At 39.3% G+C, this 27898-nt stretch overlaps 1 protein-coding gene across 2 annotated transcripts; it reads left to right on the forward strand.

Moving 5' to 3' along the window:
• Window positions 1-2245: 2245 nt before the first annotated feature.
• LOC121928550 (complement factor H-related protein 5-like) lies at window positions 2246-27303 on the forward strand. Of its 2 annotated transcripts, none has more exons than XM_042463422.1 (11): window positions 2246-2529; window positions 4878-5053; window positions 7873-8049; window positions 10728-10901; window positions 15391-15573; window positions 18116-18295; window positions 18406-18570; window positions 19718-19888; window positions 23513-23695; window positions 25819-26015; window positions 27036-27303. In XM_042463422.1, the coding sequence occupies exons 2-11, from the start codon at window positions 4918-4920 to the stop codon at window positions 27048-27050; spliced, it is 1581 nt and encodes a 526-aa protein (XP_042319356.1). In that variant the 5' UTR covers window positions 2246-2529; window positions 4878-4917; the 3' UTR covers window positions 27051-27303. The 2 variants fall into 2 exon arrangements, with proteins under 2 accessions (XP_042319356.1, XP_042319357.1); XM_042463423.1 differs by having other exon boundaries at window positions 2248-2529; window positions 26502-27303.
• The last annotated feature ends 595 nt before the right edge of the window (window positions 27304-27898 follow it).

Genomic DNA, 27898 nt, shown 5'->3' on the forward strand with positions numbered 1-27898 from the left:
TGAACAGAAAACTGAAATTTAGCCATTAGTTTATATGTATTTGGACCATTGTTTTTATTTTAAAGGTGTTATTTGTTTATTCTGTTTATTTGGCTTTTATAAGTGCTAGGAACCATACCTCTTAAACCTTTAGACTTTAAAACTGCTAACCACCATACCTTTTATGAACTATTAGACCAGGAGTTCATTGTGTGGTATGATGTGGATTGTGGTTTGAAAGAAAATCCCTTTTAAAGCCCCATTAGGCTTTATTTATTTCCACTTTATATATCTTTATATCTATCATTTCAAGACATTATTTTAATAAACTTATGCTGCAAGTATCCTTATCTTATTTCAGTTTCCAACACCACTTTATCAAACTGTGCCATAGTTGTTGAGCTTTTGTTGATATAAGTTGATTTTTTTTTCTGCCTATAGCAAACTGGGAGGGGAAAGAATTACTGGAAAGAGACACATGAACTTTAAAACCCCATTTGATTTATTTGCAGATGGATTGTGAGCTTTGTGTTGCAATTCTGGAGTTTTCTGTTGACACGTTGCAATACTTATTATCAGTTTGAGTCATCATAAAAGTTGGTTTTGTGGGGGAAACTTTCATCTTTCTAAATTAAGCTTTCTGTTTAATTTATCATTCAGCAAAACTTGATTCAATAATGGCATGAAGTGTTTGTTAACTGGTGAAGGCAAATTTTAAGAACAAATTATCTTGATACTACATGGATTCAGTAGGATAGAATATGTAAGATTCAGTAACAAGGAATGAAAATATTGAAAATCATGCTCTTTATTTTTGACAATGGGTCATAATTTTTGCCCATGAAATTGTAACTTGTGTGTTATATATGAAGATAGAAAATATCTCACATAAATCTCATTACTAGAAATGAATTTATAACCCACCTTTTTCCCAGCTCAGAATTCAAGGCAGCTTACAACTATTTAAAACAGTTCAACAGCAACAACAGTAATGCAAAAGTTAAAAATTAAATAAACCACAATTCTGGTTTTTTTAATAAAAAAAACACAAATGTAAAACAGTTTTTTAAAAACACATTTTAAACCTAATAAAATATGGGCACAGCTCACCCTATTAAAACCTCCATCTACTGGAACAAGTTAAAAACCAAAGGCCAAAAGGTATTTGAATGTTGTTGAAAAGTCCACAGGAAATGGGTTGTTTCCTCCTATATTTTACCTTATAGGAAACTGTTGACAATATTTATTTTATTTAAACATAATAGTGACTTTGATTCCAAAGGCAAAAGGCTAATGATCAACTACTTAGAAAAAATACAAAAAGAATAGTCCAATGAATATTAAATTCATGCACATTCTGTCATGGGTCATTCTTAGCTGACATCCTGCATGGGGAGATGAAATACAAAGTTTTGCCCAGGTAAACTCTTGACTCATCTTCCACTTACTCTCCCTGACGTTGTCATATAGTGGCCATGTCAGACTGGGTGCTGGGGCTGGGAAGCATCTAGCTATGTCCTTATGGCAAGATGCATGCCTACAAAGGCATCCTGAAAAATATCCTAGGAGTTCCTCCCCAAGTCCCAGACAATGGTGCCATTGTTATACATCTAAAGAAATAGATGGACACATCCCATGATTATATATTAAAAACCTGCCTGAATAAAACTATTTTTGCTTGGCAATGAAAGATTAGAAGGGAGGAGGCCAACCTAGCCTCCTGTTGAAGGGCATTCCAGAAGGCGGGAGCAGCCATTGAGAAGGCTCTCTCTTGTGTCCTCACCAAGTGAGCCTGCGATGGTGGTGAAACTGAGAGAAAGCCTTCTCCTGAACATCTTAGGGCTCCAGCAGGTACATATGGAGAGACACGGGTTCTCAAATAGTATGGACCTATACCATATGAACTCGCCTTTGGATTGTGGTTGGAGAACCCGTAACTCTGAAAGATGTTGATGAATTGCTATTCCCACCAATCTTCATCATTACAATGCTGGCTAAAGCAATAAATAAATAAAGCAACATTGGCTATTGCATCTGCTCAGTTATCTCAGTGCCATGAAGTACTTTACACATTGTAATCCGAGGTGTTTTAACAAACACAAAAGCCTGTTGGATTTAAAAGCACAAAAATCTGTCTTATGTGTGTCACTGGGAAGAGGGAACATTTGGCTGCTGTTGACTGATGAATAGATTTGCTTTAAGCATTCATGTCATGTCAAAATTACAACACAAAGCTCCCAGCCTTTTGCAAATAGCCTTGAGGTTAAAAGTTTATGTACCTCATTCCCGTAAGCCTTTCTCCTCTTTGGTTAGAGTATCATGCAAAGCAGAAACAGCACAAAAAATGAAGGCACACAATTAGAAGGAAGTATTGGTGAAAAAACAAAATAAAACACCTCCCTGTGCAGAATCAGTTCCTCAAGTGATTATTAACTGAAATTGAAGAGTCTATCAAACAAACCAGCTGTACAGTCACCTGGAACACTATGAAGCCCTTGTTGGTCTGTACGATTTTCTTTCTGCTGTCAAGATGTTGTACTTCCCTAACTGGTAAGACAAAAGGATTTTTTTTCCTCCAAGAGAAAATGTTTGCTCCTAGAGATAAGAATCCAGGTCGCAGGGAACATTTTGGGGGGGGGGAGGTTCCCCTCTGTTCCTCCCCCCCTTTTTTTTCCCTCTGAAAAATTGAAAACATGGATTATGGAACATTTCCTTTCAGAATAATGAATATAGATACAATTTTCATGTATTTACTTTCTCCACTTTCTTCTGAAGAGCATATAGCAGATTGACATTTTTGTGAGCCTATTTGCAGTATCTGACAGCATTATTAATTTCTAATCTTCATTGTATTTTCTCAGTTCTTTTTATGGGAGTTACTGCTTTATACTTGGCACTATAAAGGATCAGAGATGACAAAATATTTTTTCTTATTTTTCTAATGTTGATTGTTTTGTCTGTTTTTATTGTTTTAATTTCTTTTACTGCTCTTCAAAAAAACAGGAGGCAAATAGAATAGAATATACTTTATTACAATCGAAGACCTGCATAAAACAAACAAACAAAAACAACACACAATATTAAAACAGTAAGGTTAAAAATAATGCTTTAATAATGATACATTAGTATTGCATTAAAAAGCATGCAGTAAAATCCAGGAAGGCATATAGGGTTCTTTAAGCTCAGGTGTTTTCTTATAACAGTGTTGTAAAAGTAAATTGATTTTGTAATTAGTTCCACAATAAACTGTACTTTTAATATATCAAATATGCCAAGATTTTATGCTAAGTCGTTTACATGAGCGCGGTCATCAGCAGACTATGAAATATTTTTGTCTTCTGCTGGGGTGTCCATAACCCAACCCCTGTGAATGGAAAGGGTGTGCTGTACATAATGAATATTATGTTCCTAAAGTAACAAACTCACTTTCAGTCTGTGGAGAGTGTGAATATTGGTTTGTTCTTTTAAATTTATTCCCCAGTTTCTAGTTTTTATGGGTTGGTTTTTTTTCCTTCTTCTTCATGGTTCCAAGTTTTTGTAACTTATATATCTCTAGTTGTTCAATTATTGAGTGACATCATAGAAATACCACTGGAGGGCGAATCAGTTTATATCATCTCCCGTGCTCAATTATTTAAAGTTTGTCAAATTATTCTTGATAATATGTTATCTAGTCCTTGAACAATTTCTTAGGGGCTCAACAAGACCACCCAAAAATGACAGACTGGAGGACCCCCATTTTAATTCAGCAAAACTGTGCGGCATCCTTCCAGAGTAAAAGAACCTGCGAAAAGCAGTTTTTTTGTGGCGCACTCTGCACACCATAGCTTGCCTGTCGCACGTCCATAATGTAGTGTGGCCCCCAGTGGTGTGGACAAGGCATTGCGCTTGCATCATGCACACACACCCTGTTATGGATGGCACCACGTAAGTGGTGCCATCCATGCGAGGCAGGGTTCTTGGACCTGCGGAACCCTAGAATGGCCCCAGGCAAACCGGCGGTCTGTACCGGGCCGTAGAGAGGCAGTGGAGACCTTGTAAGAAAAGTCAAGATTGTTAATATTTCTAATTGCAATGACTTACTAAATGGTGCTACTGAATAAGGACCTTGATGTAACATTCACTTCCAGCCTGAAATACGCTTCCTATGGTCCTTTACTCCTGGATGAAAATCTCTCAGAGATGAGGGTTGCCCAAAGTCACCCAGTGCATATTCATACTCTGGTCTCCAAAAGATCTAGTCCAGTGCTCAAGCTGCTATACTACCTATACTCCCCCTTGAGTCATTATACTGGACAGCTTTGTATATGCAGTTCAAGGATAATGTGCACATAGCTACCAGAGGCTGTTGCATGATGACTGCCTCTCCAATTGCCCTCTATTGTCTGTGCCTGCCCTGGCCTTCCTTAGCTTTGGCTGGTGGCGCAGTGGTTAAATGCCTGTACTGCAGCCTTCACTCAGACCACAAGGTTGCGAGTTCAAGACCAGCAAAGGCCCAGCCGACTCAGGCTTGCATCCTCGAGGTCGTAAATAGTACCCGACTGTTGGGGGCAAATAGCTTACTTGCTTTAGCTTACTTGCTGTTCACGCTTGATTTGGATAGCGGTATTAATAAACAATTATTATTAATTATTACTATTTGAAAACTCTGGGAAGCCTGAGGAAGACAGGCAAATGAATTTGATAGTATAATTGTGCTTTCTAATTAAAATTAGTTACATAACAATTTATGGTGAAACAACAGTTTGCTCAGCTGTGTTTAATCCAAGTGTATATACCATCTGAGCAAGAAATAAGGCTACAGAGGGCATCTGGAGGACCACTTTGATTTGATCCAATAGAGCATTTTTGTAATACATGTAACATTCCTCTTTTCCTCCCTCTTTTTTCTCCTTTAGAATCAGTCTTCTGTATCTCTTGACTTACCAATGTTTTTTTATGAAGCCAAGTAGAAGTTTTCAGGTTGGTAATACAACAACATATGGCTGCCAAGTGGCTTCACAACGCCACAAGGACTTGCAGGGGAGAGATAACATGTCTTCCTGGTGGATGGATACCAACCCAGAATGTATCAGTAAGTGCTTTTTGATATAATCCAATACAATCTCTGTTCAGAGGAAGGATGGTCACTTAAATGAGGATCAATCCCAGGTACATGTGTATAGGTTAACATCCTTAAAGATGTTAGATTCTGCAATACATACACTGCATGCAGGGAAAAAAACTGTTCCGATATGGGATAGCATTGAAAATCCTATTGATTTAGCACTGAAAAATCTATGTCAACTCTTAAAGAGGTATATATCATAAACAATGCCCACCATACGATTTAATATGTGCTTTTTGTGATCTGTAGTAACAGTGGCATCATATCAGCTTATTGTAGACATTTATACATTTCTCAGACAGTACTCTTCAGCACTATGTATTAATCTCAGATATGTTTCTGAATATTCCTATGTGAGTTCAGTTTAGATGCTGCTCTCTGATAGGGTCAACAGTTTTTCAAAAGTCTTTCTGCTTGCTCAGATGCCAATCTGCTCTCCCTCATGACACTCCCTGACACATGTCACATCAACCCACAGCATACCAAGGTGGGCCCTGCATAAGGCTAAAACATCCACTTCCCCTCAAGCAGTAGATTGACTCTTTTATTATCACTTCTAACCATATTGAGTGACTTGACTAACTTGAGTGCTTTGACTTTTGAGAAATACAGACAACCTTCTATAGCCCAGTCTCCAGACAGGTGAAGCATTTGATGATTTGAGATACAGTAAGGAAGCTGAAGATAGCCTTCAAACATGGTTTTTATTTACAGAAGTAAAACACTGGATTCAATAAATCCCATGTTTCCAGGACAGTGCTTTATAGAAAAAAATAAGAACTGGGCAATATTTCTAGCACAACCAATGTGCACGTTTCCGGTACCCATATCGCTGATCAGATATATGATGCTGGATGGGGAAGCACCGAATCTAAAGATGTGGCCATTGTGTCTGCCACATTAAAAAAAAAATATCCTTCAATTTGCTGTTGCGGTGTGTACCATCTAATTGATGAAGGCTCTGTCTACACACTTTTCAAACATTTTCATGGGCCCTAGTAAAGCTACTACCACTTCTGTGTTGTTTTTTTAACTCATGAGCCACATACAGTGTGTCCTTGGTATACGCGGGGGATCCGTTCCGGACCCCCCCCCCCGTGTATACCAAAATCCACATGCTCAGTCCCATTGGGGACAACTTCCCTCCCTCCCTCTCCTCCCCCCAACTCTTTCCCTCCCTCCCTCCCCTCCTTACTTACCTTGTCGCCGCCGGTGCCATGGCTGACGGGAGTAGCGCGGCCTTTTCCAGGAGTAGCGCCGGCCTTTCCCCTGGCTGTAGCCGTGGAGGGGAGGCCTTGGCGCTGGAGGGACCAGAGCCAGAGGCCTCCTCTCCACTGCCATCGCTGCCGGGGGAGAGGCCGGGTGCTGCTCCTGGAGGCCTCCCAGGAGCAGCACCCGGCCTTTCCCCCGGCAGCGGTGGCGGCACCGCGGAGAGGAGGAAGAGGAGGCCGAGTGCCTGGGGCCTCCTCCGCCCTCTCCGCCGCCGGTGCCTGCACCTCGATGCAGGGGCTGAGGTGGCGGACTGGAGGCCACAGAGGTGGCTGGCGGCGGCGGTGGCGGAGTGGGGGAAGAGGCCTCTGGTGCTGGTGCTCCGCTGCGCCGCTGCCGCCACCACAGAAGGGCCGGGTGGAGGCTGGGGCTTCTTGGCCTCCCAAACCCCCACCCGGCCTTCCCCCGGCTCCGCTGAGGTGTCGGCGGCGGAAAGTTAAGTAAGGAGGGAGGGAGGGAGGGAAGTTGTCCCCAATGGTGGCCACGTGCACGCGCGCCACCATTGGGGACAACTTCCGGATTTGCCATGCGCGTATGCTCAATCCGCGCATGGCAAATCCGCGTATAAGGAGGACCGACTGTAGCTACTTCTGTGGTTTGTTCTGAATTTAGAGACTCCTAACTACAGACAGACAAACAAAAAATCACAAAAGATAACCAAAGCAAATCAAACTGTTTTCAGATGTCCTGTTCATAGATGTCCCCCTCACATCCTCACCACTGTGAAGAAGTTGCTCACAGGATCTGAGCTTTCCAAAAGAAATAAGTAACTAATTTTGTTTTTAAAAGAAGATAAAATCCCATTTTAAATATTTGTTTATCTATATTATTGTATTTATTTATTAAAAATAAAAAAATGCCTGCCCTGTCCGAGAGGTTTGAAACAGCAACCTCAAAGAGCATCTTTAATCCTGTCTGGAATTACATTTCCATAAGTGAATTTACGTATTTAACAATTAGAATTGGGCAGCTTTGGCTGCTGTTACTTTAGTAGAGTGGGCAAAGTGAAAATGCACATGGAGTTGAAGCACATGCGACACTAATGAACATCAGGTACTCCTGCCATTCTTCCAATATGCATCTTCATAATTCACTAACAGGGTTTCTTAGCATCTCTGCTACTTAGTTGTTGTTGTTAGTTGCTCTTGAGCTGACTTCAAGTCCTGGAGACCATGTGGAAAACTCTCCAAGACACCCTGTCCTCCACTGCTTTGCTCAGGTCCTGTAGTCTCATACTCATGCCTCTCTGATTGAAACTAGCCATGTGATATGTGGTCTTCCTTTCTTTCTACTGTACTGCCTTCTACCTTTCCTAGGATCATTGTCTTTTCCAATGATTCATGCCTTCTCATAATGTCACCAAAGTATGACAACCTCCATTTTTTGGCAGTCTGTACTGCACCATACTTACCTTAGCATATATAACATTATGTTAAGAAATAGGATTCTAGTGATTGTAAAAAACCTTCCAAATTAGTATGGTGCTTGTTAATAAGATCTGTCCTTTGTTTCCTTAGTGGCATGCCCAAAGCCAGCTGATAAAAGCATTGTCTTCAGCACAACTAAACCAGTTGCGTTGTTAGAGGAAAAAGTACTATTTGAATGTACAGAAGGATATGAAAGCATTAACCACACAAGAGGTGGCCAAGCAGTATGCACATTGAATGGGTGGAGCCCAAAACCTCAATGTCTGTGTAAGTTGATAAAATATTGTTGTTGTGTAATCTGGTTGCAAAATTTTGGTCAGTTGTTTTAAACAAGCTGTTGCAAAAACAGTGTAGCACTGAGGGCTATTTGTTGCCCTCACTGTGGACACTCCAGGACCAATCTATATCGATGGGAATTGTATTTAGCTGAAATGGATAATTGATGGCTGGGGTAATACAGTCTTAGGGGATCTTTTCCAGCTTTAGAAGGTCCAAAATCACACAGAACTCCAAAGGCAGACTTCCAAATAATAATAATAATAATAATAATAATAATAATAATAATAATTTTATTAAAAGTGAAGAGACACACTCTCACACCACAAGTCATGCATACACATAAAACTAGGACATCAAGGGAGGAAGTTGGAATAGAATTAGACTTGACTAACAGCAATAATTACCTATGCAGATTTTGACTCCAATTGCTAAGGATAGATGGGGAGAGGGAGGACTCAAAATGCTCCTGCAACATGTAGCAATGGTGAGCAGATTGAGGTGCTAGCCAGGCTGACTGACAGAGTTTCTGTCTGCAACCAGACTGAGCCAAGAACTGGCATGAAACAGTGCCACTGGATATACTAAAATTCTACTTTGGGGCAGATACCAAGATTCTGGAAGAAGTAAATAACTTGGGAATGACTTTGGGATTGTTTTCCAGGGTTGGGACAATAAAACAAAACTGAATTAAAAGAAGGGCAATAGACGGGCATTTCCCAGACATGAGAGGATTAGAAGACAAGCTCGCTGAAGCTTTGTTTACTTGGAAGCCTACACTTCTGCTCCCTTTGTCCAGGGTCTCCTTACCTCCTCGAGGGTTTCTTGATACAATCAGGCCAGGGCCCAAGGCAACTCCAGTTTTGCTAGCCTATGTTCAGAGATTTACTTCTATATATGAAGGGTATTTTCAGGGACCCATGGGAGGCTTATATATTTCCTTAGATTTCAGTAAACTTGTTGGTAACATGCCCGTTTTGTGATAAAAAAATTCCTCATTTAATTTCCCCCCTATCTTTATTGATATATGTAGAAGAACAGGAAATGTAATGGCATTTTAGAAGTCCTTAAAGCACAGAGGTAGCACCACCTTGGCTTACTAACCAACATTCATCACTTCTGAATGGCTTAAAATAAGAATGAATATTTTCTCATAGATTTTTTGCCATCTCTGGAAAGCATTAGCTGCTGTTGGCTAAATGAGGCATTCATTCATACCTATCAAATTTAAGATTCCTGAACATAAAGGCAATAATAATAATAATAATAATAATAATATAGTTTATTTGTAACCCACTTTTCCAAAATTTTGATCAAAGCGGCAAACAATTATTTATAAAAATATTCCAATAAAATCAATTAAAAACAGCATTAAAAGCAACATAGTAATACTAACGACAAAAGGGCCAGATGGAAGGGGAAATCAATATATACAGTCCAGGGTCATCAATGAAAAGGGGTAAGAGAAGATTTTTCACGGTGGGAAGGCTTGGGAAAAGAAATACGTCTTCAGATTCTTTTTGAAAAGAGCTGCATTTGGAATGCAAATGTTATCAAGATCATAATGCAATAAATGTATACAAAACTTTTAAATGTATATATTGTGAAAAATGTGCACAAGTTATTAAATGGGGAAATTACTGGGGGAAATGTACCCATTACATTTGAGTGTCTCCAATATAGCTGACTTTAAAATGACACTTGGTGGTTATCATGATACTGGGAGGGCATGACCTCATAAATCTTCAATATATAGTCTTGTTTGGAAAGCTGCTTTGAAAAACTAATCAGTTACAGATTGAAGGCATTAAAATTAATTAGTTATATTATGGTTACTTTTTTTAAAAAAACAAACATCACATTTATACAAGTGGTCCTAAGCAGCAAGGCCCCACACTCTTGCAACAATTATACCATGAAAAGTAGTGGGGTCATCCCTTGTTAAATTACAATAAATTACCACAATCCTGTTGCTCACTTAATCTAGTCCCTTGTGGCCTCTTTAAAATTTCCACCTCCAGCAGCTGCTATGGGGATGCTGCCACAAGGGAGGAATGGGAGGGGGGTGATTGAGGAGCAGAAACTGCATCTCCTCCATGTTGTAATTTACTAAAGAGAAACAGAAACTCTGTGTACTCCGCCCCTACTCTTTCACCCTCCACAACCGTTTAGTACCCAGAGAAGCAGCCCCACAGAGTTTGGGGCTGGAGTGGAGGAGAGGCATAGAGCAGCAGGTGCATGAAACTAATTCTCTGCTATTATTTATAAATTAGCATATAAAGGAGTTATTTGCAAAGAACAGTTACATGTAATCTATTAATCAGTACTGTAGACATTCTCCAGCTAATGTCATCTTGATTGCTGAAGGAATTTTTTCAATTCTTCCCATGTTTCTTGTGGATCAGCAATAAAGGGTGCAAGGAATGGACAGACGCATGAAGAAAAGTGAAGGGGCAGAACAAGAATCGGTTTCAAAATTTGTAATTCAGATTATGAACACTGGAGATGCAGTCTTTTTATACTAGAGATATTTGCATCTTAGAGGGTTACATGCTGTGCTGTTTTGGAATAAGATTTACTATCACTGGTAAATATTTTAGATGGATTTTAAGCCCCCTTTCTAAAAGGCACTCCTTAAATTTAACATATCTGTTCAACATTTTCTTCAGTAATAGAATGTGAAACCCCCTTTCTGGAGAATGGAAGCATTTATCCAAGGAAAGACCAGTATGCGAACAGAGATGTGGTGAAATTTTCCTGTATGAGAGGCTACACAAGAGTTGGTCCTGACTCTGCTCAGTGTTATCACTTTGGATGGTCCCCACAACCTCCCTCTTGTAAAGGTGCATATTTCTCCTTAGGCTATTTAAGAAACAGCTGTAAATATACTTGATGTTGCTGAGGGAAGGGAGGAGCTGCGAGAATAAAACCAAGACACACAATTGGAAGGAAAAAAGGCCACAGCTTTATTGAGTACAGTTGACAGGTAGGGTTGGACCAAATGCATGAGGTCTGGATCTAGCATTGACCAACCTGCTTGCTGATTGATGAACCAAGTTGCCTGGTTATAGCCAGGCCTCAAGATGACAAAGGGGTAACCGATTAATCACATGTTTGCATTGCCATCCCTTATCAACAGTAGATGCTGAACTGGAGTTGCCCCTGCAATGGTAACACTTCAACATCCCATCACCCCCAGGTCCTTGAGGAACTCCTGACCCAATGCTCTGCACCACAGGAAGCCATGCTCACCAGATCCATGACATAAGCTACTGCCCCTGGAAAGTTATCACAGCAGACCACCACTCCTAGAAAACATAGGGAGGAAAGATGGGGAGAGAGAACCAGCAATGGAGACTATCACCTTTACCATGTGGCTTTATCAAGGCCCACCAGCCAATTGGAAAAGGGGGAGGCCAGAAGCCACACCCCTTCCAGCCTCCCAGCCAACCAAGGACAGCCCTTCTGCTGGTGGCAGCCCAACGAGGAGGCACTTTCAGTTCCCACAGCATGCTGGGAGATGTAGTCCAAGCTGGGGCTGGAAGTCCCACCTCCCTGAGGATCTCCTGATGGCCCCAGTGCCTTCCAGGAGAGTGCCAGGGCTGGGCCACACTGAGAATGCAGCGCGTCCTCCCAGGGTGGCCCCGCCGCCTCCTCCCCCCCCCAGCAACCGGGATAGCCTGGTCAGTTGGGCAGCCCCATTTCTTAAAATTTCCTTCTGACTATTTTATGCCATCTCTTCCAGATGTTTCCCAGACTTATCTTGCAGCAAGATCTCGTGATATATTTCCATTAAAGTGATACTTGGAGAGTATAAATTCTCAGCTGTTCCATTTTCATTCTACATATAGAGGAGGGACTTTTGTTCCTCCAGATGCTTTTGACTTCAGTTTTAAGGAGTCTTGGTCAGACATCATGGCTAATGGCAAGGGCTTATGGGAGCTGAAGGATAAAACATATGGAAGATAACAGTTTTCACACCCCACCTTATAAGCATGTTATGGGGGTGTTATGGACTATTTTCCATGTTTTTAAAATAAATATATTTTCGTTAGCTCTATATTACAGATGTTTCAAGATGAAAACATGTTTTCCATCTCTTCTATGAAACAAGTTAAAAGATCCAGGTGCTAAAAAGTTGCACACCAGGCATGGACAACTGCATGGCAACCAAGGCCCAGTAAAATCAATTTTCCTTCACAGTGCCTGTCCAACTGGTAACAGGAAGTGATGATTAAATTATTCAGCTGCATTCTGCAAAAGTTACAGACAGCAGAAGATGGGATGATTCCCCCATTAAAAAAATAATGCTTGAAAAGTAGAACTGTGAACCAAAAATGAACAAACTAAACCTGCATTAACTAAATACAAAGAAAAACTTTACTAAATTGGAGAAAAATCTAATGAATCAATTGAAGATCACTTAGAATAGTGGAGGATTTTGGCAGTGAGATGAGATAAAAATTAAGGCTGGCTCTCACCAAGTCACTAGAATTCAATTATAGGGCTGTGTTCATCTGTAAAATTAGTATGTAAAGAGATCTTGTAGCACTTTTGAGACTAACTGAAAGAAAGAAGTTGACGGCATGAGTTTTCATAGGCTTGAATCTACTTCCTCAGTTCTTCCCCAATGCATGTGAGGAAGTACTCTTAAGTCTACAAAAGCTCATGCTGCCAACTTCTTTCTTTCAGTTTGTCTCAAAGGTGCTAGAAGATCTCTTTATATACTAAGGAGATTATTGTACATGAATATTCCCAATGAGATAGACAAGTGTTTAACCATCTTCTGCCAGATCTTACCACAATGCCCCGTGATTGGGCAGTAGGCAGCTCATACCCAACCCAGGCATGTCCCACAACTTTTTAAGAATGAGATTTTCCCATTCATGAAAAGCTATGGGACAAGCCCAGGTTGTATATGGGCTGCCTAGTGACCAACCATGGGGCAGTGCAGTAAGCTCCGTCGGGAACAGTTAAACGTAGGTCTATTGCATCGGGGATATTCCCGTCAATAGAGTTACGCATTCATAATTGTTTTGTATTCATGACCCCAATGTATTCCCTAGTTTAAGGGATGCATACTGAGCATGAAAGTTCCCCCAGTCCCCATTTACTGGAAAGCAGCTGCTCTGATTGATGGAGGTCTATCAAGAAGCAACTAATTGACAGTCCCACCCGCCTCCTGTTGGGGAAGGATTATAGACAGAGGCCCTATTTCTGGCTGTTGAACTGGAGATCTCTCACATGCTGGGGTGGGTGTGGGTGTGAGAAGATCAGTCAGCTGCTTCTCAATTGACAGAGGAAATAGGCCCTTGCAAATCTTAGAGGCTGCTGCCTGGTAATTGGAGGTCAGGGGAACAGGAATCTTTGTATAGTTACATAACTATGATGGTTACACTTTTATAACTGATCATGAGAAAAAAGACCATGAAGGAAAAAATACAAAGGTGAGAAAGATTAAGATAGACTAACAAGTATCTAAGCCAGTACAGACAGATATTTTTTGCTAGTGAAATATACAAAGTTTATTTCTAAAGAAAAGATAAGTAACAAATTTAAAAAGTCAGCAAAACACCCTTGAAGTCAATCTGAACAACGACTGTAGCATACAGTGGCCCCTTGGTATCCAGTGAGCTTTGGTTCCAGGACACCCCCCCCCCCGTGGTTACCAAAATCCATGGATGCCCAAGTCCCATTATATACAATGGTGTAGTAAATGTGTGTCCATTATAGGAAATGGCAAAAATTATTTATTTTATTTATTTATTTCACTTATATTCTGCCTTTCTCCTAGGGTGGGACCCAAGGTGGATTCCAGAGGTGAAACATTAAAAATGTTTGCAATGAAGTTTTAAAAACAATTTAAAATCCCCACATTAAAACAATATAAAGTCATTTAAAAATCATAAAAAGTTTAAAACAAATAAAACAAAATAAGAATGTTGCTTAACCATTGAAAGCTTGCTTAAGTAAAAATGTTTTTGCTTGCTGGCAAAAGGAAAGCCAGAAGGGAGCCAGCCTAACCTCTCACAAAAGGGAGTTCCAGAGCATTGGAGCAGCCACTGGGAAGGCTCTCTCTCATGTCCTCACCAAGTGAGCCTACGATGGAGAAAGCCTTCTCCTGAAGACCTTAGAGCTCTACCAGGCTGGTATGGGGAGATATGTTCTTTCAAATAGTCTGGTCCTAATCAAGGTTAGCTTTTCTGGAAATTTTAAAAAATATTTTCAAGCTGTGGATGGGGAAGTCTGTACATACAGATTCCATGGATACAAAGGATTGACTGTATTTACAACCCAGCTGGTGGACCAAAGTCCTGTCTAAATCAAAATGCCTTTGCCTACTAGTGGGAAATCATCATGGAAGGTCATTGGAGAGCAGAAGGTTTTGCTTTGCATTGTTTGTAACTCCTCTCTGATCCTGATTTCTTGAGTGTGAGGACAACCAAGTGTCTAACCCCTCTATCATGACTTTCTTCAATATGCCTGAAGAGGAGAAAGTCCTGTGTATGCAAAGGCTTTGCAAATGAGCAATATCTCTATTTTTCCAGGGATATTACTACAGTGAAGAGCATCCTTATAACCAGGAACTTATCTTCAAATGTATTGCTTTCCATTTGAAGAAAGTTATGGTGGTGGGGCTCAACAATTAAGTTTATGGGACTCCCTTGCTTCCATGTTTGAAAAAGTGTGGTGTGTAACTCCTATGTTCTGCATCAAATGCTTTAATGTATTCCACAGCTGAGTGGTAGTGCAAAGTTTGTCTTCCTTTGTTTTCCTAGGAGTTTATCAAATGGGAGGAATTTCTCTTAAATTCGAATGAAAAGAAAGTGGCCAGAACGCATTCACTTAAATTTGCTAGTTTCGCACAATTATGTGAATACGCATTGTGTTCGAACTGGTTTCCCATTGCCCGAAAATAGCATGCCATTGTCCAAATTTGTGTGTGGCAGTCTATCACGCAATAACGTGAAACCACATGATTGGGTTCGAACTGACTTCCCATTGCCCGGATTTGCATGTAGTGGGTTATCACGCAATAATGTTAAACCCCATGATTGCGTTCAGATTGCCATTGGATTATACTTCCAATTTCCCTTGTCTGATAAACTCTCTAGATTTTTATTCAGGTACAGAAATGGGGTAATGTTCTCCCATGTACTCCAATGTCATGAGAAACATCTCACCTCACTGTAAATCAGAATATCCAGTAATTACAGTGTCTGAGATGGCTGTGAAAATTTGTCCAGGGATTCCAAATATAGGGATCAGTATATAGAAGTTTGTCCTATTGGGTAAATAGATTCAAACTTATCGTGATTTTTGTCTATCTAGAAAAGGTTTCCCACTGTCAGCAACCACCCAGCATTTCACATGGCAATCTTATTGGTGACCTTCATGAAGAATATCGGCATGGAGAGAAGGTGTTTTATGAGTGTGATATCCGTTTTGAAATGGCTGGCTCAAACACAGTAGAATGTGTTGATGGAGAATGGGTGTCTTTGCCATCATGCACAGGTAGACCTCTGCAGAAGTGTGTGTGGTGAGAAATTATATATCCACAAAAAAGTTGGTAATTTGCTAATAGTGCAAAGAGATCACTGGATGCTGTCTATTAACTATGTGAATCAGTCAAAATTGACTAATTATGGGGTAATAAGGGAAGGTAAACAAAGGAAGAATAATTTCTTGGTGGGATGCAAATATGTTGAATACTGGCAGAGGAGAGTACTTGTTCCCACAGACGTGAAGATTTTATGTGGTGCTTTTAAAAAAAGCATGATGGGTCTTGTTACAAGAAACTGGGGGCGGTGGGGGGGTTGCACTGGAAAGTATATGCATATTTGGATATATTTATGTTCTGGGGGAAACTTTTATAAAAATGTAAATTAATTCCAGTTGGTGCTCTGTAGGCCAAGGACAACAGCAAAGCAAATGAGGTTTTACCCTCTCAAAGAAACTCATGAAGGTATCTGCAACACTTTCCACTTCATAGATCGCAGTTAGAAGAGTACTAGAAGAGAGATTAAATTGTTGAAAGAATTGGAAGAGAAGTTTGAAGTTAGGGGGAAAAAAGTGTGATTACTTTAGTTGTGATGTGCCTTCAAGTCAACTCCAGCATGTGCTTTGTAGACTATAGCAAGGCCTTCGACTGCATAGATCATGAAAAGCTATGGAATGCCCGTAAAGAAATGGGAGTGCCACCTGATAGTCCTGATGAGGTTGCTGGCAAGGATAAAGCCAACTCCCAGTGTAGTCTGGCGATCAATCATGCAGATGCAGCCAAAACAATAACGTAGCAGAGTTCAAAAACAAAAACACCCATCTATTGGTATTGGCATTACACTGACCACATTTCACACAACATGGAGACCACTCACAGGCAGTTGATTCATCCAAAGTTCTGAAGACTTTTAATAACAACAACAACAACAACAACAACAACAACAATGATTTATTTATAGCCCGCCAAGTCATGAAGAATCAGGGCGGGTTACAACAGTAATGAAATTACATAACAATTAACAATAATAATAACAATAACATAACAAATCACAATAACAATAAATAGCCAAAAAAGAAAAAATACATGAAAAATAACAATAAAAAGAACAATGAAAATATATGACAATTGACATAGCAAATCAAAAATACAAAATTAATCCCCTTCTCAACCCCCCATCCTAATCCTAAGGGTGTGTGTGTGACATCCTAAGGTTCCTCAAACATCTGCTTTTGGGCAGAAATGGGCTGTGGCATTCGCCTGTGTACCTTTTAATACTAAGGAAAAGAGGCTACTGTAAGAACATAATACAGAGAAACAGTCTGGTTCTCAATTGACGAAGAGGTCAGACAAGGCTGCCTTTTATCACCCTATCTGTTCAACTTGTATGCAAAGAATTATTATGTGTAGAGCAGGTTTAGATATGGAAATGGGGAGGAGGGAAGGTAGGAGGAAGGAAAATCAACAATATAAGATATGCAGATGGCACCATACTACTAGCAGAAAGCATCACAGACTTGGAACAATCTCTAGCAAAAGTCAAAGAAGAAAGCACAAAAATAAGGCTAATATTAAACATAAAGAAAATAAAAATAATGACCACAGAGGATTCACATAAATTCAACCTAGACAATGAGGAAATTGAAATAGTAAAATGTTTTCCATATGTTGGATCAAATAGTGATCAGAAACAAAGACTGCAGTGAAGAAATCAGAAGAGGATTAGCAATGGGAAGAGCAGATATGAGAAAAAAAACTAGACAAAATCCTAAACTGTAAAGATGTACAACTGAAAGCTAAAGTTAGAATCTTCCAAGCCATTATATTTCCTATTACCATGTGTGCATGTGAGAGCTGGACAGTTAAAAAAAAGCAGATAGGAAGAAAATTAATTCATTCAAGATCCGGTGCTGCAGAAGAATGCTGAAAATCACTTTTCAGTACTCTTCTGCAGCACTGCCTCTTGAATGAATTAATTTTCTGGACAGCCAAAAAGACAAGCCATTGGGTCTTAGAACAAATCAAGCTGAACTCTCCCTGGAAGTCAAGATGACTAAATTGAGGCTGTCATACTTTAGTCACATCCTGAGAAGGCACACACTTGTTAGAAAAGACAATGGTCCTGTGGAAGGTAGACGGCAATAGAAAAGGAAGAAGACTGAATGTCAGATGAAGAGACTGAATCAGGGAGGTCATGGGCCTGCGCCTATCAGACCTGAGCAGAGAGATAGAGCAGGGCTTGGAGACTTCTCCTTCACAGGGTCACCATGAGTCAAGGTTGATTCGAAGACAGCTAGCAACAAAGAAAAATTAAGTACACATTCTGTCATTTAGCATTATTAAGTTCAGTCTTCAATTTTCATTATTTGGAGCTGGTAATAAAACACGAACTTCATAAAGTAATTATTAATAGCTACAAGAGGGATAGATAGTTTAGGGTCTTCCTTGTTTGGTTTGGTTTTTAGTTTTATTATGTTTCCAGATATAGGTGAATAGGGTGGTTCGAAAGAAAATGAAGAATTAATATTTTCATTTATTGTATGCTGTTTTCAACAGAGGAAGAGAAAATATGTGGACCACCTCCTAATATTACAAATGGACATCCTGTCAATGTTGGCAATGTCAAGTACTGGCATGGTGAAACTGTCAAATATGAATGTGAAGGAGCATTTGTCATTGTTGGGACCAACCCAGCCAAGTGTCTTCGCGGACAGTGGGAGGTACCTTCATGTATTGGTATGTTTCATATTTAGAAACCAACCAGGGATGGACAATTTGTGGTCCATTAAATTTTGCTAAATCTAGGAGAATTTTCTGTTGACTTATTCCTGTATTTGAATCCTTAGGTGATTCAGCAAAATGTAGACGTCCAAAGAATGCAAAATTTGTACCATATGCTCCTCTTGCAAAAATGTTTGACAACAACAGAATTGTAAACTATATCTGTGGTTCCAGTCTTCATAGAACAAAATGCATTCATGGAAACTGGTCACCTGAACCGGAATGCAAAGGTACAATTTCACAAGTTCTACATCGGCTTCTAGTTTCTGAAGCAGGAGGACAGTTGCAGCCACATGAAGCAAAAAGGAAGCAGACTTCAGGAGTGTCATCCTGCACTGTGTCTGTGGTGGGACACAATTTGGCAGATGTGAGGTTATTCAGCAGTGTGAGATGTACTTTCTTCTTGAGCAGATTCATATCTGTTATGGGAGGGGATGGACAATCTAGTAAGGGGACCACAGCAACAACTAGCAAGTCCACTAACACTTCAGCTGGATGGTATTCCCTTGGTACACAGTAGCCAGTCACAGTTTATGCTCAAGCAGCCTCATAGATGGAAGTGCAGAGTTGATTCTCCTGTATGCATATCCCACTTAAAGATCAACTCAGCCTTGGTTTATCACCTTTTTCTGAAACATGCAATCATGTCTCAGATGACACACATTTCCTCTTTCTCAGTTGTGATCCAAGCCACAAAAACTTGATTGAATCAACGGTTTTTACATGACACCCTAAGGTTGTCAGGCAGCACAAGAATCCTGAAAATCTGGAAATAGCTTATATATGGGTGACAACAGTAAGCCAAGTGGAGGGTAGATAATTTCCAGAGACTGATCTTGAATTTACACTCTCACTACATTGAGTTTTCAAGAAACTGATAAACCAAAACAGGGATCTTGTTGAAACAAAATTCATGCAGAATTTCACAGGCATCTCTTTGGATCACTGCCAAAGGAGCTATCTTGTGACACTTGAATCAAGTCATGGGATGAGAATCCTTGGAAGGATATTTGTTTTATATTAAATACAGTGGTGCCTCGGGTTACGAAATTAATTCGTTCCGCGGCCGCTTTCGTAACCCGAAAAGCCTTCGTAAGCCGAATTGCCATAGGCGCTAATGGGGAAAAGCCGCGATTCCGTGCGAAAAAGCCGAAAAAAGCACCAAAAGTTTTTTCGTAACCCGAAAAAACATTCGTAACCCGGAACAATGATTCCCTATGGGATTTTTTTGTATCCCGAAAATTTCGTAACCTGGGTATTTCGTATCCCGAGGTACCACTGTATTAATTTATTAAAGATAATTAAATATTCTGCTCTTTCCACTTCTTCCACATAATCTTTAAATTCTAATTACTGTTTTATTGCTTTTGGTTAAAGAACACTGTCCACTGCCTCCTCAGCTGCCAAATGCTCTCAATAACATTGAGATGAAAAACTACAAGAGTGGTGAAAAGATCAGCTTTACATGTAAGGAGCATTTTCTTCTTCAAGGGCCACAAAAAATATTGTGTGAAGATGGAAGTTGGCAGACTCCACCGCGATGTATTGGTTTGTATCCTCTACTTATTACATTTGCCTTTCTTTGAATAACACATCAAGAAAGAGATAAAAATGTTGATATGACAAAAATGTCTTTCTAGGATTACATATACATGTACTTTGTTGCATGATGAAATAGGACCCTAGTGATGAACATAGTTCTATGAGGAGACTTTTGGCTGAACCTAAAAACTTCTCAAACTAAGACAGAATCTTTGATTTGACACTGTCCATAATACCAGGAATTGAAATTTTAGATCAGTTTCTGCTCTTCAGAGTTTACTAGGATGGGAAACCTGGTTGGTGTTGCTTTCTCCCATTTTTAATATATTTTATTATAATTTTTAAAATACAGTAAAGCATACAGAAACTAAAAGGATAAAAGAAGGAAATACAAAAAGGAGGGAGGAAAAAGTAAAATGGAAGAAAAAAGAACAAAGAAAACAAAGTCCAAAAGGGAAAAAAAATGACTTCCTACATCCTTTTGGCAATTATAAGTATATATACACATAGTTCTCTCACTTCCAATACAGCTTTTTCTTCCAAATAATCTATTTTCATTAATTTTCAACACCCAAAATCACCAATTCTTTTTTTTTACATCCCTCCAAACCTTTATAAAACTGTCAACAACTTTTTTTCTAACCAAATCAAACTTTATATCCATTTCTGTTATATTTATCAACTTCAGGGTTCTATTCCTCTTTCTTTAATAATGTTCAGTTCTTAACTCTTATTGGAATCCTCTATCCTCTTCTAGGTCTCCTTTGTGGCTATATCAATCTCTATATTTAAATCTGTACATCAGCCCCATAAACTGAGACATCATTACAAATATTTTCCCTCAACATCTAAAATCCCTTTATACATTCTAAGCATTTTTAGCATCCTGTCACAATAATACCTCATTTTATTTTTAAAAAATGATAACAGTTCTCTCTAAAATCATCAGAACATTCTACGGCAACTATAGATCACTTTGTAAACAATAATTGTATAAAAACTTGCTAATTAGCTTACTTGCTGTTCACCGCTATGATCTTTGGAATAGCGGTATATAAATAAAACAAATTATTATTATTATTAAAATTAATTTTAAAAGCATATTATTTAAAATCATAATGTTATCCAAATTCCAGTCTCTTAACCACTTAATTTCCCATTAATCCATCAGTACATTATAGTCAGAATTCACAGCCCATTGACCACATTCTCTAACTTTTTCATTTTTGATTTAAGTCTTGGAAGGAGTTTATAGCACTGGTCTCTAAAATGGGCCCAGTGTGTTATAAACGTGTGTGCGCGCATGTGCGCATGAAACGGGGTGGGGACCAGAACCCCATTTTATCACACGCTGGAACGCCGCCTTTGCCGCCGGGCATTCCAGTTGCATTCCCATTCCGTCCCAGAGGGAGCCATTTCTGGGAACTGTTTCTAAGCATCCCCAGAAATGGCGCCCTCTGGAACGGAACGGGAACGCAACTGGAATGCCCAGCGGCAAAGGCCGCATTCTAGCATGCGGTAAAATGGGGGGGGTTGGCCCCTTCCTGTTCCATGCGCGCACGCGTGCACACACACGTTTAGAACGCACTGGGCCCATTTTAGGGCTACTGCAATAAGCTCCTTGATTTCTTCCCTTGCCTTAAAAATGTAAAGATTCCTCTTTGCAATTACGTGGTGCATCACATAGCAATCTAAGTACTATCTGATATAAAAACATCACTCTGAACAAAACATTCTTTCCATATCCAAATTCCTCCCCACCAACAGCAAATCCCATCTCTCCCCAGCCAAACCTATCTTTCTCAATTCTCCATGTTCTAACACAATTTCCACCAAATTCCCGCCAAAATAAGCAGACTGTTCCTTCATTCTCTCTCCCCCCATTAAAAATTCTCCATGTTCTAACACAATTCCCGCCAAATGACATAGCATCCACAGTCATCTCAACATCATCACAATTTAACTTTCCAACTTTCAAAGTTAATTCGTACATCAGCTCCAGTCTTCTATACTCATACACATTTCTTTCCCCCTTTCATCACTTAACATTTCAATTTGATTTTGTCTTCCCACTTTCTCTCCACTTTGTGTTATAAACAAAACCATTTGCTTCTTGACTCATTTAAATGCCTTGAGTTTATTTCTTGTATCTTCCTTCAGTATTTCTTTCAGTTCTTTCAATTCTTGCATGAATTCATCTTTCACATATCTGATCTCTTTTCACAGTTTCTGCAAAGTCTCCGGGGCAGGGTCCATCTTTGTAGATTCAGCAGTTACAAAGTTAAAAACAAAAAGCAAGACCCTATTCAGTTTCAAGAGTTCCACCACAACCATCTACTATTCTCAGTCTTATCCACTTTAAAAGTAAAGAATCCTCTTTTCCCAGGGAGGAGTGCCCACTTTACTCATGACACACTCAGTGGTACTCTCCTACCTGTTAAAGTTGTTGGTTCTTCAATCTATTATAAAAGATACCTTGTAAGTCTTCTTCTTCTTCTTCTTTGCTTTTTATTTTTATTTATTTTTGGCTGAAATCTTGTAATCTTGTAGTCCCAATGGACCACCAGCAGGAGCGGGTTTAATCCTCTCCTAAAAAGTCCAGTTCTTGGCCTGTAAGTGTGGCCTCCATGTGGCTTTCAGCTACTTTGTAGCCATGTAGCCCCAAAGGAGCCAAAAGTATTTCTGACCCTGGTTGATGGTAACAAAATGAAGAAGCACTAGTGGATTGGTGATGCAGTGATGAAGAAGCACTAACAAATGTATACATGAACATTTTTTTCATTTGAACTGGGGGGTGAAAATCTGAATTTGAAATACATTGGGCTGCAGAAGGATTGAATATATAAGCAACTTACTTCTTTTTAGCCAGGTAAAACAGCAAGAGGCTTGACTATCCAAGTCCTTCCTTCCCTCTCCTACTTTGAAACTCTTGTTTTCCCTTTTTACTTTGGACACTGGAGAGAACTCAATCAATTTTTTGCAGAAGTCCTGACATCATCTAGGGTGTTGTGGATAGGAATTCCAGGTATTGACAGCAGTTAGCCAACTTGGACAAGGCTGATAAGAAGGCAGCTAAATGTTGGGTGTCAACATGTTGAAAATGGATAAGCTTGCTACAGAGCTACACAGTTCTTTCTTTCTTTCTTTCTTTCTTTCTTTCTTTCTTTCTTTCATCTCTGTGTCTCTGTGCCTGTTTCTCTCTGTGTGTATGCCTTTCTGGAGCAAGTAGGCTTTTGTATATACTTATACTATGCTTTCATAGCTGCTAGGTACTAGAAAATTACTGATTTTAAAACAAGGAAGGCACATTCTAGATCCTTAAGGGTAACTAATCCATGCTATGCTGTGCCATATTATTAATTTTTTTCTGGGATATTAAGAGTTGAAAATGAATTCTTCATGTTCTTGCTGCACAATGGTGAATAAGTATTATATCAAGCAAGTGCATTTGTGGCTCTCCAGCTATTGTTGCACTGCAACTCTCAAGGTGGCTAGGATGGATAGAAGTTGAAGTACAACTATATCTAGAAGGCCATCCTTAATTTTTAGGATATGTGTGCATCTTGAAGGTTTTTAAACTGCATCAGAAATCTAATAGGTTCATTTTGCAGATTGAATGTATAATTATAGATGCAGAAGGAAGATGTGGTCGCCCTCCTCCTATAGAAAACGGAGATGTTTTGGACAATCTAATGACAGAATATGTGTCAGGTGCAACAGTGCACTATAAATGTCTACGATTCTACAGAATGGAAGGCAGTCCAGTGATACATTGTCACGATGGTACTTGGACAGAAAGGCCAACGTGCACAGGTATGAAAAGCATAGAATATTTATTGTTTTATTCTGTTGAAGCAAGTTGTAAATGGAAAAAAACATGGTGTCAATATTTCTGGAATCACTGTGATGGCATTCTATAGGTTATAGAAGGTATCTTAGGAGTTTATCACACCAGGTGCTTCCGTCACTCAAACGTCATCAAAACGGGGTGGAAGCATTCATGGTGTGATTGCTCCTGTTGCTACTGAAGGGAAACGGAAGTGTTTTCATCATGGAATCACCAGGGAATCACCAGGAAAACAGCTCTTTTCTCATTAGCAGATTAAATTGTTAATAAGAAAAGGGATGTTTTCCTGATGATTCCCTGGAGCTTCCATGACGAAAACGCTTCCGTTTCCCTTCAGTAGCACCAGGCGCAATCACACCATGGACACTTCCACCCCATTTTGATTATGTTTGGGTGATGGAAGCACCTGGTGTGATAAACTCCATATTATTATACATCAGAAGAGATTATGAAGCAAAATGAAGTCATCACTAGGCAAACCTGTTAGTTTCACTTTTTCAAATTCAAATTATGTAAATTATAGTAAAGACTGATCATATTCAAACTGGGAAAATTTCTCCAGTCACTAAGCTAGTAAACAGTATACCCACAATATTTAAATGGGTAAGCAAACATATCTGACCCATGAACGCAACTTCTGCATCCCTAGATTTATATAAATAATGTCAAAAAGATGGAAGGATGCACAAAAGTTTCTTCCTCTTCAAGCCTATGAAAATCTCCCAGGTTCATTTTATTTACTTTTTCAGAATGCTCCTTTGCAATCTTTGCAATTTTTTTCATATCGACCGAAGCATTTGTGTGCAGGTTGTGTGTGTGTGTGTGTGTGTGTGTTTTACTTATACATGTTTATTTGTGTTTAATGGGGCGAGTGTGGAGAAATCTTGATGCCTGCCATTGCTTACTAAAGATTTTCTTTAATAATATTGTAAATCATAAACTCGATAAACTGACGTTTTAAATAAAATCAATGTTAAAATATATCCCCCCCCCCCATCTGCAGTGCTTTTCTTCCAGCCACTGGCATCCTACTTTCCTCACAACAGCTAAAATCTGTTTTCAAGCAGTGACTTTCCACATAAACAATCAGAATGTTGTTGAACAATCTGGGACATCAATCAATTATTCAGCTGGGTTATTCGTTTTTGGTCTGTGTACCTGTGTATATATGGAGTGTGTTTTGGATTCAACCAGATCCTGAAACCAAAAGTGAATTGGACTAATTCAGACAGATTCAGAGATGGGGTTCCTCTGAAGCAAACCAACTCTGAATTTGAACTCTCCTAAAGATTCATTGGCAGTTTACATTTGGAGGAAAACCAAACCTGCAAATCAATGATGCCTCCTCAATCAGTCCATATAAGGAAAACATCATGGTAGAGAGGAGATGAGTTGCATTTTGTAACTGGAAATTCAGTCTTCTCATGCAAATCGCTTTGCCAAGGCTTTCCAAGCACAGTGCTGAGGAAGAAGGATGTTGGAGTGAACTTTGAAATAGAATTTGCAGTAGTAGAGAATACACTGTTTGTCCAAAACAACTCATATTTCCTGGCATTTCCAGAAAAAGGAATCTCAGGGGAAGGAGTATGCAGCGAGATCTTGTAGCACCTTTGAGACTAAAGAGTTTATCAAACGGGAGGAATTTCTCTTAATTCCGAATGAAAAGAAAGTGGGCCCAGAATGCATTCACCTGAATCCACTTGATCAGAGAGTTTATGCGAATTTGAATTGCATTCAAACTGACTTCCCATTGCCCGAAAATAGTATGCCATTGCCCGAAATTGCGTGTGGTAGTCTATCACACAATAACATGAAACTCCATGATTGCGTTTAGATTGCCATTGAATTATACTTCCAATTTCCCTTGTCTGATAAACTCCTAACTGAAAGAAAGAAGTTGGCAACACAAGCTTTTGTAGTCCTCAGTCTTCTTCCTCAGATGCTTTGGGGGAAGGAGAAAGACTTCTATCTGAAATTTGGGTAAAGTTGTTGCAGATATAAATCAGATTTATATATTGCTAATTCCACTGGGTTGCTTTTTGCATAATGTATTTTCATATCTAATCAAGTGTCAATTTTTTTCCACCAGAGGCATGTACAGTCACAGAAGAAGATATGAGACATAATAATATAAAACTGAAGTGGGCAGTAGGTTCAAAACTGTATCTAGAATCTGGAAGAACAGCAGAATTTATCTGTAAAAGAGGCTATCAGGCAGATCCATCCTCCCCTCCATTCAGAACAACCTGTATTGACGGCAAGATGGAGTATCCAATATGCATACAGGTATATTTACCACAGCCAATAATGAGCTGTAGAAGTTTAAAATCAAACATATTCTCTTTGATTCATTAGTGGACTTCTACAGGGGTCCAAAACACAAATATTAAAATAAGTTGTGTCTTAAAAAACAAATAGAAGATACATTTCTCCACAAGATCTCCATATAAGGAAAACAGCAAGAAAGATGGAAAAAGGAATGAAGGGGATGGGTAGCAGTTTTGTGACTGGCAACTCCAGATTTTCATGTGAATGGTTTTAGTTGGGCTTTCTCAATCTCTTGTTTAAGAGTAAGGATGTTGAAATGGACTTTGAAATGGGATTCTCAGTGGTTTTTAAAATATAACTAAAAATCATATTATTGCTTGCGTAGTCCCAAATTAATAATATGTCAGAAATGTTACTGATTTACAGACCAAGCATACAAATGTAGGTTTCACAAAGACTGTGCAGGAGAATTTATCTCTTCGTTATTTCCTTTGTCTTTAACAGGCAGATTGAGATGAACTTGAAGAAGCAATAGAGCAGCTGCTTATAAACAACACTTGATCTTCTAACAATATGATTTTTTAAAAATGAATCCATCATGTGAATCTATTTTTGTAGTCATTTTTTTCAATAGTTAATGGGTAAATGCAGAGGTGTTTGGAAGAGTTACTGGAGCTATCCAAGATGTTGAACAGAGCAGATTCTCTGAAGCAATAGAACTTCTGGTTGCCTCTGGGTAAATGATCAGAATAAATCTTGGTTCTGTGAAGGAATATGTACATCCCTGAATGGGCAGCCATCTTTGTCTCTATAGAGTTGCTTTGAGTCCTGGCATGTATGCCACACATGTTCTTTGCATGGAGTCTTATGATACACAACCATCATCTTATGCCTTCAGTAATAAGAAAGCAGTAATGAGCTGTGACAGCTAATATAGTAAGATATCCAGTCCCAGACCACCAGCTATTTTTTAAAATGATGTCTTGATTTTTTTTTTAAAGTTCACCACAATTTATGTACTCAAATTCTCCTTTTTAGACTCCACAGGCATGACAGAAGGACTGGAGGCTGCCTTCTTCAGATAATCAAATCTCATGAAATTCTGAAAATAGGACATAGGGAAAGTGGTTGCTCTGCAAAAGAAACAGCTACCAAGGACTTGGGGCAGGTTTGAGGACGAGATTGGTTATACAGTGGGCTGAGAGTTCACAGGAAATTTTTGAAGCATTACAAATGTATCTGAGAGAACTTGGAAATGGTATATGATTGAAAGAGGCCTTGGAATAAAAACTTATCTGTGTTCAAACACTGGCTGAACATCATTTAGACTGGGGACTTTACAGATCCTGACCATGCCTGTACACAAACATGAGCATCCCTATTTATATCAAACACCTTATTGCCCTTCAGATAATTGTTTGGAGGGTATAGAGCAAAGGCAGCCACTTTCCTCTCCCAAATTATTTGTAGGCTAATCCCATTAGCATACCAAAATTACTCCGTTTTCTCCTGAGTCTTAAAATGGTGACTAGAAGTGATGTTATTTCACTTCCTGTTGTATTTTGAGAGGAACTTCAATTTGGAGGTGATGAGGGTATTTTTGCACATTGGAGGGGCTTTCCGTACAGTTTTAAGGTCAAAATAATCAGAACATTGCATATATTTTAATGGGGTGGGGATTGGGGGGGGGGGAAGTGGCAGACAATAAATAAATATGGCATCTGGGGGCTGGATATGACCTTCACTTTCATCAGTCTTTGATTAAAGGGAGAGTTGAGGTGGGGTGGGACACTCCTGTGTAAAGAAGAAATCTAGAGCCTTCTTTTTGTTGTGTGCCTCCAAGTCAATTTTGACTTATGTCCACTTATAATAATTATAATAATAATATTTATTTGTATACC

The sequence above is a fragment of the Sceloporus undulatus genome, chromosome 4 (genome assembly GCF_019175285.1).
Source record: "Sceloporus undulatus isolate JIND9_A2432 ecotype Alabama chromosome 4, SceUnd_v1.1, whole genome shotgun sequence".
Lineage (NCBI taxonomy): Eukaryota > Metazoa > Chordata > Lepidosauria > Squamata > Phrynosomatidae > Sceloporus > Sceloporus undulatus.